This window comes from Sinocyclocheilus grahami, unplaced genomic scaffold (genome assembly GCF_001515645.1).
Source record: "Sinocyclocheilus grahami isolate Dianchi unplaced genomic scaffold, SAMN03320097.WGS_v1.1 scaffold1107.1, whole genome shotgun sequence".
Classification (NCBI taxonomy): domain Eukaryota; kingdom Metazoa; phylum Chordata; class Actinopteri; order Cypriniformes; family Cyprinidae; genus Sinocyclocheilus; species Sinocyclocheilus grahami.
This window is the reverse complement of record NW_015506286.1, coordinates 242,373-260,692: the sequence shown is the minus strand read 5'-3', so window position 1 is coordinate 260,692 and position 18,320 is coordinate 242,373. Positions and strand designations below refer to the sequence as shown.

The 18,320-nt window shown below is 34.3% G+C and overlaps 1 protein-coding gene across 1 annotated transcript; it reads left to right on the top strand.

Annotated features, from left to right (window-relative positions):
* The first annotated feature begins 11,960 nt into the window (after positions 1–11,960).
* LOC107566865 (glutathione peroxidase 2-like) lies at positions 11,961–13,458 on the top strand. Its single transcript, XM_016252426.1, has 4 exons — positions 11,961–12,000; positions 12,495–12,655; positions 12,830–12,960; positions 13,143–13,458. Exons 1-4 carry the CDS (start codon positions 11,961–11,963, stop codon positions 13,216–13,218), a joined length of 408 nt encoding a protein of 135 aa, XP_016107912.1. The 3' UTR covers positions 13,219–13,458.
* The last annotated feature ends 4,862 nt before the right edge of the window (positions 13,459–18,320 follow it).

Below are 18,320 nucleotides of genomic sequence, written 5' to 3'. Positions count from 1 at the left end.
GTGTCATTCACACAAACACCAAACACCACAATGGTAACACACATGAAACTGATATAATGTAATAAACATTAATTTAACAACATTAGGTGTAACACACAACCCTAATATACAAAACTGATAAGAAAAAACTAAGAAGAAAGTTATTTCAACAACAAAACATCAAATTTGAAATGTAACGCAGGGAATTCTGGGAATGTCAGTTTACGGTTATTCACTGTAAATTAAACGGTCTTTTTCACTAACAAAAACGGTATACTACCGTAAAATTAATGTCCAATACGTGTAATGTCCAATACAGTTTTTCACCGTATATAGTAGGGGAATTTACCGTTAACCATTTAACAGGTTTTTACTGTAGCATTTTTACAGTCTTTTACCGTTAAATTCACGGTAATTTTTTACAGTGTAGGGGAAAAGAGAGAATGACTAGTTGTTTTTCCTTATTAGAATTGTGAGATATAATCTCGGAACTGCGAGAATAAAGTCATAATTTTGAAATATAAAATCTAATTTACCTTTTTTTATTATTTTATTCCATGGCTTTTCTGCCTCCAGATAGGCTCCGCCCACAAATAACGTCATCCCTGTTTCGGATCTGTAAGTCTATCCCACTCTCTAACGTCAATTTCGTTGAATAACAGTGCTTATCGCTGGGTGACAAGCTCTTGTAATAAGTGTAGAACATTTTGAAAATGACATCAAATCAATATAATTTATAATCTTTTTAAACCTGAAATTCTCTAGCTGTAAAGGCTATCTCTCCTGGGTTTTCTGCAACCATGATGCGCGCACATCCTGAATGTTTACAAACCGATAATTGGTCTATAGACCTACTTTCTCCTCCTCTACTTAATAGGATTTATCAGCTTCAGTCTGTGAAACACAAACACACCTGCAGTCCTGAGCCCAGGCCTTCCATTAACACGGCTAATCAGAGACCTTTAGGGAGTGGATACACCTACAGATCTGTATAATTTGGTTCTCATGAAAACACGTCCAGGCCTCAATGTTCCTTAAAATCAAATAAAAAAACATGAGAAATTGTCTTTTGCATAAACATGAAGTTCATTTTTAAGAACATCAAAATTGCTTTGTGAACTTACTGGCATGATAATTATACACATTTGACCTAAATAATCAATGTATCCATTTTATTAGTATTTAGAATTAGAATCTCAATGATTTTTGTCAAAATATTTAAATCATCATAAATTAAATTACAAAAATTTAAGCACAAACAATACTATGAGGTACAAATGTGCAAATTATATATAAATAAATATATAAGTTTACTGTTCAAAAGTTTGGGGTTACTTTTTTTTAAATTGATCAAATGACAAATATTTTTTTAAATACTATGAAAAGATTTATATTATTGCAAATAAATGCTGGTCTTTTGAACTTTATTCATCAAAGAATCCTAAAAACAAACAAACAACAACAAAAAAAAACACGGTTTTCACAAAAACTATTAGGCAGCATTACCGTTTTCATCATTGATAATAATCAGAAATGTTTCTGGAGCAGCAAGTCAGCATATTAGAATGATTTCTGAAGGATCACGTGACACTGAAGACTGGAGGAATGATGCTGAGAATTCAGCTTTGATCACAGGAATAAATTACTAAAATATAATTTAATGAATTTTAAAATATATTCACATAAAATAATATTTATTTGAAATTATAATAATGTAATGTAATGTTATATGCCAAATATAGTCTCTTATTTCTTTGTGTTAATTTTGAGGTGAACTTTGACCTGGACATGTTCATGACAGGTTTCAGCTCACTCAGCTCTCTTGGGTTCACACACAAAGCACTACATCACAACATATTAAATAAACGTTATCTCTCTGAGGACTTTAGAGTCTAATAGTGAGTAAAAATGATAAATTGTTCCAAAATAGAAAATGAACAAAAACATGACCTTCCTTTAGACAGCATTACACTGACCTTAAATCCATCACCTTTCTAACGTTGTGAACTCACACACACTTAAACAACATCACTGTAATTCAATCCTCATGATGCACACTAATCACTTCAACTGTCATCTATACACAAATGAACACAATTATCCACGAGATGCATAACAGTCTGACAAAGGCCATTTCCACACATACCCTTTCAGAGCCAATTATTTGAATTCGGGATGAGAATCCATGAGTTTTTGATCATACGGTTCACATTAGTAGCTGGTCGCCCTGCATGCAATCTCAGACGTGGTATTAAATAACATTCAGGATGAATCACATTTCAAACTCAAGAGATGGAGTCTGAATCGAATTAGCGCTGGTCAGACGGCATGAGTTTCATGGTACTAATGGTCTCAAATCAACTTATGCAAAGGGCATGTATTTAGTTAAGTATATCTTGAGATGAGGTCACTAGGTGGACTGAAAACACCAACAAGCTGAGTGCAAGTCAACTGATTTGAATGCAAATGCAGATTACAGTGGTCAGTGCATCATTAATTTGATCTCATGCACGGCGAATGCCTTTCTGAGCTCAATTACAGTTCGCACGCAAAGCACTGATTCATATGATTTAGAGACAGATGGAGAGAGTGGGAGAATGGCAGGAACGTGTGAAAGGCAACGTATGAAAGGTTATTGAGGGTGTAAAGAAGAAGGAGATTGTAGGAAGCAGAAAGCATGTGTGGGCAGCAGGCGGAGAGATGAAAGAGTTTCTCACTGATTCTCGGGCCTCATAAGAAGCATGTTACATGAGAGGACGACAGCCGGAAAATACTGAACAGACAAACAGAAAGAGACAGAAAGAGAGACGCCAGAGTAGAGATCAGAATTCAGAACCGATGAATTCAATGTCACTGGACGCAAAATTTTAGGTGATGCAAACTAGAGTTTAGGCTGATGTCTAGAGAACATTGTGGCCAATGACTCACAAAATGCTTAATGATGACAAATAACATTTGCTTGAGATATTTTACAATGCTAACTCAAAATGACCTAGAAAATGTGCAGTATCCATTTATTAAAGCTGCTGGTAAATGTTGCATTGACACAAAGCACTTCTGTAAATCAGCCGAGCGAGGAAAGTTTTTAGCCGATAATCTCAAAATAGTCAAATACTGGGCAATTAAATGGCCTGCTCGATATCAATATATCTCAGTAATGTAAACACATTATTCAGAATATCCACTATAATGGAATATTCATTTAATCTACATATTTCAAAAGAAAGAAATACTGGATGATGCACAAATGGATGAAAAGTGAAGAAATTAATACTACCCCATCAAAGGTTTGGAGTCGCTACGATCGTTTTTGAAGTTTCTTCTGCCCACCAAGGCTGCATTTGTTTGATCAAAAAGAAAGTAAAATCAGTAGTATTGTGAAATACTATAATTTATAATAACTTGTTTCTATTTGAATATATTGTAAAATGTAATTTATTGCTGTGATCAAAGCTGAACTTTCAGTCTTCAGTGTCACATGATCCTTCAAAACTCATTCTAATATGCTGATTTGCTGCTCAAGAAACATTTCTGGTTATTATCAATGTTGAAAGAGTTGTGCTGCTGAATATTTGTGTGGAATCTGTGATTTTTAGGATTATGTGATGAATAGAATGCTCAATAGAACAGCATTTATATGAAATAGAACTCTTTTGTAGCATTTGAAATATCTTTACTGTCACTTTTAACCAATTCAATATTTCCTTGCTGAAAAAAAAGTATAAAGTTCTTTCAAAAACATCTTTTGAACGGTAGTCTAAATCAATATACAGAAACCATAATAGCATACATTTTGCAATTCACTGTACTCTTATCTATTAATTTTTAATAACTGAAATCTGTAATTTTGGCGCCATATCACTAAAAGAAAATGTAAAAAAGAATAACTTTTCAAACAGGCTTCCCAATCCCTCATTCTGTCTTGCGATTGAGATCATTTTGGTGTGCCAGGCTGCTGAAACAAATAAAATCAATGATTTGAATGTGCCACGATGTTTATATTTTTGATCAAAATTGCACACTTCAGCTTTAAGGACATTCATGAAAGATAATGACTTGATTAAATTACTGTGCCGTAGTACTAGCAATCCGAAGTAGTGTGCATTTCCAGTATTTCCATTAGATACTAGTGGGAAAAAATGTGCATCACAATATGCCGATCATGATATTTCATCAGCTGTTTAGCACACAAACCTCCTTTACATCTGAAATGAAGCTCAAAAAACTTAGCTCAAAGAGCTAAAAGATACTAAATATAAGTATGTTGTGATAAAAAGGGGGTTTTACAGGTCAAACAGAACAAACAGTGAGAGATTTCATCAATCCAGGATAACATCTCTCTTCCTTCATGCTGTCTGAAATCCTCTGTGCAACATCAGCATATGAAGACAAAACATCAGAGCTGACGCTCAGACAGACGACACAAGCCATGACTCATAATTTCATCCATCTGATCGTCTGTTTACCTCTTTATCTATTTGCTTTCTCGCTCCTTCTCTCGCTGTGCTAAAGGACGTGCCATTTGTATCCCGAACGGTCGCGGCACCTGCAGCTTTGTGTCAGACACTATAATTCATCATCCTTAAGAAGTCGCACGTCTCTCTCAGGACAGCATCTGCTGTAACTGCCAAAACCAGACAGAGAGAAACACGGCTCTTTCAACAGGGACCGAACGATTGAATGAGACCTAACAGCTTTGAACAGCACTAATGATACACCACTGTATTGGCCGGGCTGATTAATCTGCCAATTTCCTGGACAATTTGAGGTTATCGCATCAGCTGTTAACCGAGCCGCCTTGACCGTTTAACTGAAGTGTTTGTTTCTCCTAGTGCCAATTGCGAAATATACCAGCAGTCTTGCCAGTGAAAAAATGTTTTGAGTGCATTTTAAGTGAATACTGTGTAACATTCTATTCCAAATGGTGTGTAAGTCTCAATTGTCCTCATTATGTTTTGTATATTGGCATTATATCTTATTGTTCAGAGCAGACACTGATTTCTAGAGAGCAGGATGCCTGAAGGCCGATATAATGCCAATACAACTTAAAGGACACCCAAAAATGAAAATTTGCTGAAAATGTACTCACCCTCAGGCCTTCCATCACTTGCTCACCAATGGCTCCTCTGCAGTGAATGGGTGCCGTCAGAATGAGAGTCCAAACAGCTGATAAAAACATCACAATAATCCACACCACTCCAGTCCATCAGTTAACATTTCGTGAAGTGAAAATCTGTGTGTTTGTAAGAGACGAATCTATCATTAATTTGTTTTTAACTTCAAACAGTTGCTTCCGGCTAAAACACGAGTCCATAATCTTGTTGTTCTTACATCAAAATCCAGCCACATATTTGTTTAGAGCCGTTTGGCTTGTAAACGGTGTTTGATCGGTGCAGATTTCGCTCCTGATTCAGACCAGACCACTTTTTCACTGGAGGAAGCGTTCCATTATTGTGGATTATGGAGTTGTATTTCAGCTGAAAGCAACGGTTTGAAGTTAAAATGTCTTACTAATGTTTCTTACAAACATGCAGCTTTTGTCTTCTCCAGATGTTAACTGATGGACTGGAGTGCTGTGGATTACTTGTGGATTATTGTGATGTTTTTATCAGCTGTTTGGACTCTCATTCTGACGGCACCCATTCACTGCAGAGGAGCCATTGGTGAGCAAGTTATGCAATGCTACATTTATCCAAATTTGATGAATAAACAAAGGGTAACTAAAACTTGAATTAGTTTACCATAGTTATTGCCAAATAATCGTCTAAACCTCTAAATCTTAAAATCAAACAGCACTGAACCACATCACATCTTTCAGATTAATAAAGATACAGAGCATCAATGTGACCTCAACGTCCTAGAATGATCAACTGGTTGATTCCAATGAAGAACTTACAAAATTATTGCACTGTTGGAAGATAAAACCCCCAAAACCTACATATTCCAGCTTTATTTGAGTATTTAAAGGTCGCCTTTCCGGTGTCCTTTAGGACAAGGAATCTCAGGCCACATCTCGTGGAAATCAACACGGATCCATGTGTTTGAATACGACACTCTCCCAAGACTGACTGCAATGTTTCTGCATGCAACAGCATGCCAATGCATCAGGACATCAGCTCCATATAAAAGCCAGCAGACACGCATGAAACAGGAGAAACTCTTACCGGAACTGCAGAGGATCCATTGGTGAGCAAGTTATGCAATGCTACATTTATCCAAATTTGATGAATAAACAAAGGGTAACTAAAACTTGAATTAGTTTACCATAGTTATTGCCAAATAATCGTCTAAACCTCTAAATCTTAAAATCAAACAGCACTGAACCACATCACATCTTTCAGATTAATAAAGATGCAGAGCATCAATGTGACCTCAACGTCCTAGAATGATCAACTGGTTGATTCCAATGAAGAACTATTGAATGAAGAATTATTGCACTGTTGGAAGATAAAACCCCCAAAACCTACATATTCCAGCTTTATTTGAGCATTTAAAGGTCGCCTTTCCGGTGTCCTTTAGGACAAGGAATCTCAGGCCACATCTCGTGGAAATCAACACGGATCCATGTGTTTGAATACGACACTCTCCCAAGACTGACTGCAATGTTTCTGCATGCAACAGCATGCCAATGCATCAGGACATCAGCTCCATATAAAAGCCAGCAGACACGCATGAAACAGGAGAAACTCTTACCGGAGGCTCAGGTGGCTGTGTGGATGGAGGAATGCGGGTGTGTGGTGCTGCCGACTGCTGCTGGTGTGTTACTGCAGTCCGCATGCACTCAGCAGCAGCAGCAGCATCATCTTCATCTTCATCTTCATCATCCTCATGAGGCTCAGTCTGGGTTTGTCTGGACAGTCCTGCTGGCGGTGCTGAAGTGGACAGCTCCTCGACTCTGTCTTGCATTCGTGTTTTACGGAGGAATGAGAAGGACAGCAGAGAACTGAGTGTGTCTAACTAACAGAGTAAGACATCAGCCCCGCCGGTTTTCTCAATCACGCTTTACCATACTTCTCCTACTAGTAGTGCAGTACGCACAGCACAGAGGATGGAAAGTGCTGCTGTTATTTGTTACATTTGGTAGTTCTTCCTCCAGGGGTCGCGCGGTGGCTCATAAAGGTGGCTCCTCCTTTGAGCTACACTCGAATTTAATTCAAACATTTGTATATTAAACAGTATATTCGTTAAAAAATTTTTTTTTATTAATTTTAAAGCATATTAGCCGATATGATTATTGCAATTAATTCTAATTATCTTCATAAAAAATTGATTACGAAAAAAATGTCCTAGCAATCATAATTGAGTATGATTGGTCCGTCTAGAGTAGCGCTGGGAAAAGTAACACATACCACGTGACATCGATGTCTTTCCTCAAATCAAGTTACACGTTACAGAAACTTACAAATCAAATAATAAACACTAAGATAAGATCACTTTAAAGAGAAAAAATACTAACGTATATATAGAAATAGAAAAAGCACATATAATTATAATTAAAAAAGAAAAAAAATAGGAGAAAAGAGAGGAATGCCAATGATAATATTTAAAAAAAATTTTTTTTTTTTTTTTTTAATTCAAATAGCAATGAAAATAATATGCCTGCAAGACAGAGAAAATCCGGTCAAATAAAATCAACAAGATATTAATAGCTTTCCCTACACTTTGAGTAAGAATAATTATTATTAATCATGTTTGTTTAGCCCGACCAATTAGAGCACGTCTGCTCCGCTAAGCCCCGCCCATTCCCAGACTCTGTTCCAGAGATATTAATAGCTTTCCCTACACTTTGAGTAAGAATAATTATTATTAATCATGTTTGTTTAGCCCCTGACCAATTAGAGCACGTCTGCTCCGCTAAGCCCCGCCCATTCCCAGACTCTGTTCCAGGCTCGCTCGCTCGCTTTCTCTGCAGTATGCAGTATGCAGCGCGTTAGTATTCCAGTACAGACGCAGTGCGCATGCTCATTGCTCGCGTGCTGAAATTACTGACAGGTGTGACGAGTTTTTCAGGTCGAGTCTCAGGAGGCAAACAAACAGAAGTCTATGAAGATACTAAACATAAACACAGTCCGTTTACTACTGGTATCACACTATAAGTGATTTGTTTCGGATTCATATCGAATTGCAGAGAAACACACAAGACCTGAAAGATCCGGGGTTTTTTATTTGAGGAGAAAGACATACAGTATAATGTTTTACCATAAATATACAGAATGTAGGCACAAATAAATATGACAAAATCCTGTTATACTTTTTCCCCTGGGAGTAGGCTGTTATACATTTTTTTCTATTGCTCTTTTTTTGTGGAGACTTCAGAAAAAAAAAGAAAAAAAAGATTGCAAACAGTAGTTGTATTTTTACGTAAAAAACACCTGCTATTTATACAAAAGAGATGATGCATTTATACTCCTGTAGTAGTATAATTATGAATTCGATAAAACAATTTCAATGTCAATTTTTATTTTATGCATGTTTGCTATCCTTATTATTAAATTTAGTTCAGCCTTTTTTTCTATTTGTCTCAATACAAGTTAGCTGCCTTTCAGATGATGCATAGCCTATAAATGAAATCTGACAAGTTTCACAATCAAGAACCAGTTTGAGTTTCAGGGCTCGACAGGCATAATGCAGCTATATGACTAATAATTCAGTAATTCGGGTCATTAGGACACCACCTTCCCTCTATTCATGTGGAGTACAAGTTAATCGAGAGTAAACCTCCTTTTCTTGCACCAGGAGCAGGATTTGAACTTGTTTAGGACTTTAAGTAAAACACCTCGACAGCTCTGCCTTCATATCTATGATCCAAAACTGCAAAAAAAAAAAGAAAAAAAAAAAAGACTTTTCAAAGTTAAAACCCATGCTTTACAGAACAGATGTTTGTAAAGCAACGCAAATACCCACTTCCTGCAATTAATAAAAGCCATTCATTCATCCATTCATCCGAAATCATAGGCTACACTGCCCTCTGCTGGTTAATAACGTGATAACGTTAAAAGGTTGAAAACATCCTGCTCTTTTAAAGAAACAGTTCACCCGATAATGAAAATTTGCTGCAAATTTACTCACCTGCAGTCTGTCCAATAGTTTGTTTCTTCGTGGGATCAGATTTGGAGAAATGTAACATTACATCACTTACCAATGGATCCTCTGCAGTGAATGGGTGCCGTCAGAATGAGAGTCTAAAAAGCTGATAAAAACATCACAATAATCCACAGCACTCCAGTCCAACAATAAACGTCTTCTGAAGCAAAAAGCTGCATGTTTGTAAGAAACAAATCCATCAAGATCATTTTAACTTCAAACCATTGCTTCCAGCTGAAATGAGTCCATAATAAAGCTTTCTGCATTTTAAAAGTCATCTTTTCTGAATCAGGAGAGAAATCTGCACAGATCAAGCACCATGAAGAAACAAACTCATCTACAACTTGGATAACATGAGGGCGAGTATATTTTCAGCAAATGTTCATTTTTGGGTGAACTATTGCATTACCACAAACTTGCCATGTGATCCAAGACCAAATAATATTTCAAAGCATGGTATTGCATAAGACTTTATACTCTTTCAGCAATTTGCATAAAACATTTATGCACTTAATTTACAGAATTATACAAAAGCAAAACACATTAAAGCACAGTGCATGTGCAAAAATCATAAACCATTGTGATATTAAAAATAAAATATTGAGTATCCAAAAAAAGGGGGGAAAAAAAGATAAAACTGCCTTGTTACAGTATCTTGATACTCCTTGAAATACTCATAAAGCAACAAATAGAGTCCTCCAGCATTCAAAATAAGCACACTGTGATAGGAACATTTTTTACAGACCTGGCCACACTTTATAATATGTTTCAGTTCTGTAAATTTAGGATCTCGATGAAGCATTATGAATGCAACATATAGAGAAACCCCAGCAAAAAGCCCAATTTGATAGCAATATTAAATACACTATCAGATTTGTCTTATTTAAACAACGATGCAAACCTGTGAAGTAAATCAGAACCAATACTGATTTTCCAGCGTCAATCTTTTTCAAACTGAGGTTTCAAAGTGCATATGAATCAAAATCCATACAAATCACATGTAAATACGAATCTATAGTGCTTAGTTCCGAAACATAACAATGCCATTCTTTTCTATTATTAGGTTAATGGGAATAAAATCAACACAGAGCTCTAAATATTCCAGTTTGCTTCTGTAAAACATGACTTGATTGCTCCCTGGATGATCTGCCTTCCTTTTCACAGGTTTGTGTAATGAAGCGGAGAGAAAATCTGATGGTCCAGTAAAGCTGAAGGACTGTAATGTTCAGAAAAGTGCAGATATTTCAGTATTTCATGAGCGCAAAATGATACAACATTTGGTTCCTGCATGAAATATAAATAATATATTTTCACCAATAATATAGCTGCTTCCATAAATAATATATTTTCACCAACTTCCTTCTAATGATGATCATAAATTCCATGAACGATGGGACCAGATTTGATCGAGTCCTCATTCTGAAAGCCTGCAGCCTGTCTGCAGGCGGTGACGTCCAGCGAGCGCAGGTCCGAGCAGTGATCGGCCAGGCTGCGCAGAGCCAGACTGTCCACCCACTCGCAGTGCGCCAGGCTCAGGTGCTGCAGCCGCGGGCAGCTCAGAGACACGGCCACCAGCGCGTGACGGCTCAGGTGAACGCAGCCGCGCATGTCCACACGCAGAAGGTGCTGGTTCTGACCAATCACCGGCAGCAGCTCTTTGTCCGTGATCCAATCGGAGCAGTTGCTGACGCAGAGGTGGTGGAGAACTTGGTTGTGGCGAAGCATTGAGCAAAAGGCTTCTTTAGGAATGTGAGGCCCCGTCTGAGGAGAAACACGAAAGTATGCGAGTTTGATGAAATATCTGCCCAATATTTCAGCAGCCTTGGATCTGATACAGATCTGATACAGTGGTACAATATAAAACAACTGATACACACATTATATACATGTCTCACAAAAGTTTATTTTTTAGAAATGTATACTTTTATTTAGCAAGGATGCGTTCAATTGATCAAGAGCAATGAAGGAGAAATCTATAGTGCTTAGTTCCTAAACATAACAATGCCATTCTTTTCTATTATTAGGTTAATGGGAATAAAATCAACACAGAGCTCTAAATATTCCAGTTTGCTTCTGTAAAACATGACTTGATTGCTCCCTGGATGATCTGCCTTCCTTTTCACAGGTTTGTGTAATGAAGCGGAGAGAAAATCTGATGGTCCAGTAAAGCTGAAGGACTGTAATGTTCAGAAAAGTGCAGACATTTCAGTATTTCATGAGCGCAAAATGATACAACATTTGGTTCCTGCATGAAAACAGAGAGCTGCTTCCATAAATAATATATTTTCACCAACTTCCTTCTAATGATGATCATAAATTCCATGAACGATGGGACCAGATTTGATCGAGTCCTCATTCTGAAAGCCTGCAGTCCACTCCAGTCCATCAGTTAAGTCTTGTAAAGCCAAAAGCTGCGTGTTTGTAAGCAACAGATCCATTATTTTTGAGTTTTAACTTCAAACCGGCTAAAATATGATTCCATAATAACGCTTCCTCCAGTGAAAAAGTGGTCTGGCCTGAATCAGGAGAGAAATCTGCACCGATCAAACACCGTTTACAAGCCAAAACAGTTTTATACACACATGTGTGTGGATTTTGATGTGAGAGGAACAACAGGAGATGGATTTTTTTCACTGGAGGAAGCGTTATTATGTATTATGGGCTCATATTTTAGCCAGAAGCAACGGTTTGAAGTGAAAAACACCTTCATGATGGATGTGTTTCTTATTAACGCAGCTTTTGTCTTCTCCAGATGTTAAGTGATGGACTGGAGTGCTGTGGATTATTGTGATGTTTTTATCAGCTGTTTGGACTCTCATTCTGACGGCACCCATTCACTGCAGAGGATCCACTGGTGAGACAGTCATGTAATGAAACATTTCTCGAAATATGTTCCGATGAAGAAACAAACTCGTCTACATCTTGGATGGCTTGGTGGTGAGCAAACTGACAGCAAATTTTCATTTTTGGGTGAACTATTCCTTTAACACGCATGCGCACAAAACAAAACAGCAATTGTCTTATGGATACACTGCTATAAACGTGACAACTCGTTTTAACATGCATATGCACCCACTGTATCACAGAAAATCAGTGTTTATATGGACAGCGCAGACAGATGAATAAAACACCTCGTTTAACTGCGGCTTGCATGCATTGACTGGATTGACACTGAAGACTGGAGCAATGATGCTGGAAATTCAGCTTTGATCACAGAAATAAATTACATTTTACAATATATACACATATAGAAAACAGTTATTTAAAATTGTAATAATATTTCACAATATTATGGTTTTACTGTATTTTTGATTAATTAAATGCAGCCTTGATGAGCAGAGGAGACTTCTTTAAAAAAAAAACATTTTAAACATGTAGAGTACATTCTGATTTACTTCTGAGCAATTACTTTAAAACTTGAAGATCATCAGTAACATATTTCACCCTATACTCTTCTCCAGAGGAGAACCATGAAACCCTGAATGTTTTGCAGTATGTGAGACCAGGACAAGGGTTCCTCCCAAAGTTCCCCATCTTCAGCAGGATTGAGGTGAACGGCTCTGATGAACATCCTCTATACGCCTACCTGAAGGTACTAAATCTCACACAAAAATAAATACATAAATAAAAAATACACTTTTCTTCCCCCCAGACTCTCATTTTAAATGCATAAATGTGAATGTAGATTTACTGTAAACAATTTCAGTTTAAGTCAGTTGAATTCAGTTCTAGCAAAGGAAACAGCTAGATGAGCTTGTTCTTCTAGGAAACTCTGCCGTTTGTTAACCCAGTCATTGGAGACATCAGGAAGCTCTACTGGTCTCCCATTAAGGCCAATGACATCCGGTGGAACTTCGAGAAGTTTCTCATCACCGCAGACGGAGTTCCTTACAGAAGGTAACAAATTCAGGCTAATTTGCATTTCATGTCCAAAATAAAAGAAGAAGTGTGGAAAGACCCTACACAAATATATGGGCACTGAATGCCATGATTGACCAATCAGAATCAAGTATTTCACAGAGCGATGAAATAAATGAAAACAATTAGCATCTGTAACTCTGCTGAATTGTGTATTTTAGGTATGACCCTCATTGTCCATTTGAAGAGGTGGAGCGGGACATTGCAACACTTCTGCAGGGAAGACATTTATCATAAGCAGCTCTCTGATTATGATTCAGATTCTTCCTCTTTCCTAGATCCGACCAGATTCAATCAGTCTGTCAATGAGTGAATCTCACGAAACCTGCCATGAGAATGTCTCAAACATATTTCACTTCAAAGTCAATTGAAAAAAATAAGGATATATATATATATATTTTATTGTATTATAGGATCATTATTACTTTCTCAATTCTGACATGATTTTCAATTAAGACCAAGAAAATATTCCCCCAAATTGTTGTAATTTCAAAATAATTATATATTATTTAAATTGTAAACAAATGCATACACTGCGGTATTATTTGTTATATTTATGCTGATTTAATAATAATAATAATAATAATAAATATTTGGCAGAATGTGTAATTGTCATAAAAATAAATTGCACACAAATTGTAATAGTCCTAAAACTGTCTTCATTTTCTTTCTAAAATTATAATAAATTTTTCTTGTATCGTAATTTCAAAATAATTATATATTATTTAAATTGTAAATAATTTATACATTGTGGTATTATTTGTTATATTCATGCTGATTTAATAATAATAATAAAACAAATATTTGGCAGAAAATGTGTAATTGTCATAAAAATAAATTGCACAAAAATTGTAATAGTCCTAAAATTGGCTTCATTTTCTTTCTAAAATTATAATACATTTTTCTTTTATTGTAATTTCAAAATAATTATATATTATTTAAATTATAAAGAATTTATACATTGTGGTATTATTTGTTATATTTATGTTGATTTAATAAAAAATTAAAGATTTGGCAGAATGTGTGTAATTGTCATGAAAATAAATTAAACAAAACATTAAATATTCCTACAATAGGCTTCATGTTTTTAAAAAAAATTATATTTAAATTTATTTTATTTTAATTCCAAAATAATTATACATTATTTACAAAAAACAAAACAAACAAACAAAAATTGTGGTATTGTTTGTTATATTTATGCTTATTTAATTTAAAATTATAATAATAAAATGGAAGAATATGTGCAGTTGTCATGAATAGAAATAAAAAAAATTAATAGTCCTAAAACAGGCTTAATTTTCTTTTTTTAAATTACAATACATTCTGTTTCTTTTGATTTTAGGGTGAAATATTACTTGATTATTTCTTTCTTTATTTTTTAATGTTTCATGAGATTCATGCCATCACAGTCAGACTTATCTGCACAGAATTCAAAATTCTAAACCTCTCAGAGTTCCGTCTCTTCAGCCGCATTATGGGTCTACAGAAAGGCTTTAGGTTGTGATTCTGGACCAATCTGCACAGTTTTTTCTCTAAAGCATGTCTTCTCCAGTGCGGCGGCACAGTGACGATCCCTCAGGAAATGCCGTCCGGCAGCTGAGCTGGATCTGATGGGGAAGAGTGGATCTGATCTTTAGTGCATTCACTCAGATCTGCTCCTGACCCGAGACGCCCGCTGAGACCAGAGGCCCTGCAAACACTGTTAGCATGATAACTGCAGGAACAGTAAAGAGGATTTTAACTCTACAGGTGTACCGCTGATTCATTTGGATGCTGAAACTCATTCATATAGCACAATTAAAGAAAGTTTAAATGTGAAACTAAAATAAATGATTAAACTGAGACCTGTCCAATAGCCAAAATAAATAAATAAAAACAAAAAATAAACAAAAATAAAATATTTGTAATAAAATAAATAAATTAATTAATTAATTTAATTGAAAATTAATCCTTAAAATATTTTTCATAATTTTTTATAAATACATTTTCTCAGCACAGCTAAAGAAAGCATAAATGTGAAAGTAAAATAAGTCGTTTAATTGAGGCCTGTCCAATGGCAAAAAAGAGAAAGAAATTAAATTACATTTAAATTTAATCTTTAAAATATTTTTAAAGCATAAATGTGAAAGTAAAATAAGTCGTTTAATTGAGGCCTGTCCAATGGCAAAAAAAGAGAAAGAAATGAAATTACATTTAAATTTAATCTTTAAAATATTTTTAAATAAATTCTCTCTCTCTCTCTCTCTCTCTCTCTCTCATACTCTCTGATATTGCACCATTATTATTATTATTATTATTATTATGTTTCATGAGATTTATCCATCCACAGACATTAAATTGATCTGAAATCTTCACATTGAAATGAATGAATGAATGATAATAAAGCAGACATATAATTTTTAGGTGAACTATTAATTTAAGAGATAAAATCCCATTCTGTGTAAGAATATATCATTTTTATTTTAGGATAAATATTTCCTGCATTCTGACATTATTTTCAAATATCGAATGAGCCAGAATCATTAAATAGGATCTAATTTCTGAATTCTGAACTAAATAAGAAATAAATAAGAAAAAGGCAAATAAATTATTATTTTTTTAAAAAGCAAAAAGGTGAACCTCTCCTTTAAGAGTTTTGAGGTAAAGGCATTTTTTCTCCATTAGATGTCAGTGTTGTACAGTCAGACTACAGCACTACTTTAAACAGGTTAAAAAACAGATTCTTTTATTTCAACAGACACTTTTCAAATCAGGACAGAAAATCTAATAGCATTTATAATGATATTTAGAAGTAAATCTTTCAAATGTGTAGCAGCAGGTGTGTAGAATACAGTCATTCTCTTACAGTAATTATAGACTGTAAAATAGAGTTGATTACAGACTGTAGAATTCATACTACATGTGAAGCATGAAATCTGGATTGTGGCCTTTGCTCGGGCTGCTGCTCTCCTCAGAGACAGACGCCTGATTTTCTGCTTTCTTAATTGCATCTGACTGTCGTTTCGGAGCCGCTTATAATGAGCCGCTCACTAAAGCACATGTTTGAGATGTTTCTGCAGTCATTTACATTGCACTGCAAATGTGTGGAATTGCATTAAATGTAATTGTTCTCTTTAGTAATGGTGAAATATCTCAATTGAACTGAAACGGCTGTAATTGCTTCATATGCCATCATGCAGGTCAGACAGCTCTGAATATTGGGCCTGAACTCGTGCGCTGTCGTAATTTCTGTCTTTAATTAAGGCTTTTGAAAGCTGGCAGTGGTTCATTATGGCTAAACTGTGTGTTTAGTGAGAACATGGGAGTGTAGATTATAGATGTGCAGTAAAACAGGGTTATTATACTTAGCTAAAAAAAAACCCCCACAAATATAATTTTTTTGTTACCTGAAATAAATGTTAAATTAAGTAAAAAAGATAGATAGATATAAAAACATTGTTTTATATCAGCTAGTTGACAAAGCAGAATTTCTTATTTTCATTTAAGTACAAAAAATAACTAATAATAAACTGAACAAAATGACTAAAACTTTAACTAAAATTAAATTGAAAACATAAAATATAAAAATAAAATCTAATGCAAGATATTGTCAAAAATATAAACGTATGTCAAAGATATTAACATAACACTACAGTAAAATCACAAACAATAATTGGAATATATAAATCAAATAACCATATGCTATAATTCCATATGTTATAATTAATTTCTCATAAACAAAAGTTTAATTATTTTTATACGTTTTATATATTTAATGAGTTAAGTTGTGAAAATGTGCCGTTTTAGTCTCATATAATCTCATCTAATCACGTTAAACATAAATCATGTTATATTTTTATTCCAAAAAGTGTGTATTTAAACATGCATTCCATATTTCCATGATCATGATTTTGACTTTTTACAAACTGAGGGATGAATTGAAATTATTTTCTGTGCTAACTGACTTCACGTCCCAAGTAGGCTTTCTTAGTAAAATGTCATTGCAAATATCTAATTTTGCTAGCAATTATTTGAACAGTTCTGCGCTTCATTTGTCATCTCAGGCAGTAAATAAAACATGGCAGGAAGGTTGTTATCAAGCCATCAGAGCGGCTGTAGTGACCACAATAGCAGGCTCCATTTATCTGCCTGAGTTCCAGCGATGGGAGACAGATTTATATCCTGGACATCAGTCCTGCTCCTCACTGTATCATCAACACACACACTACACAGAGTTATAACCACATCTGACACACACACACACACACACACACACACACACCAGAGCAAACGATCAATCCTCACGCCTGACATGTGATTTATGAACCCAGAGATGCCAGTTCAGCCCGAATAATAATAGATATATTGTGTTTTATCACAGAAAAAAAGAAAGCACATAACATGAACACCACCACAACAAAAATATATGGAAATATACTGGAAAATAATGCAATATGAAATATTAAATTTCCTTTTGGGAAACTAGTGTTTATATTATATATTGATAGGCCTACATATAAAAAAATGACATACACATTTACATTTTTACATGTAATAAGTGTATTGAAACACTTAATTTCTCAAGATTTTTTAATGCTTGGGTTCACACAAAGCCCTATAATATAACCGTTTACTGTAAAAGTGTTTACTGAAAAAAAAAAATTATATTTATAATATATACAATACTTTATATTATATTATTATATATTATAATTCTATTAAAACATATAAATATATTATAATATTAAAATATTATATTTTTAGGCAATTGGATGTCTTGTTAAAGTCATGAAAAATGAGATTTGATATTTATAACTTAATTGACTAAGTGCTTTATGTGCTATATATAATATGTGTTTTATGTGCTATTCATATTGTGTGCTATAGATAAATACAAATACATCAAAATATATTTTTTGAGTACATTTATTACACATATACATGTTTCCATATAAATATGAATATATATATATATAGTACATATATGTTCAAATATATTTGCACACAAAAGTATCATATTTGATTACATTTACATCTATATATTATAAATGATATTATTCAATATAAAATTACATCCATTGTGATAAGTAAATATATTGTGACATATTTTTCAATGTAAGAAAATTTGCAATTTGCTATGTATTATTCACACATTATATTATTCATTATATGTTCAATATACAATACATAATTTAATATATAGATTATATATCATAATTTATATATATATATATATATATATATAAAAAAATTTTTTTTATCATTTTTTGATAGATTATATACAGTATATATATATTTTTCTATGGACTTGGACTTTGAAGGGACTTGCTTTGATTGAATGACATTCAGACATTTTAAAG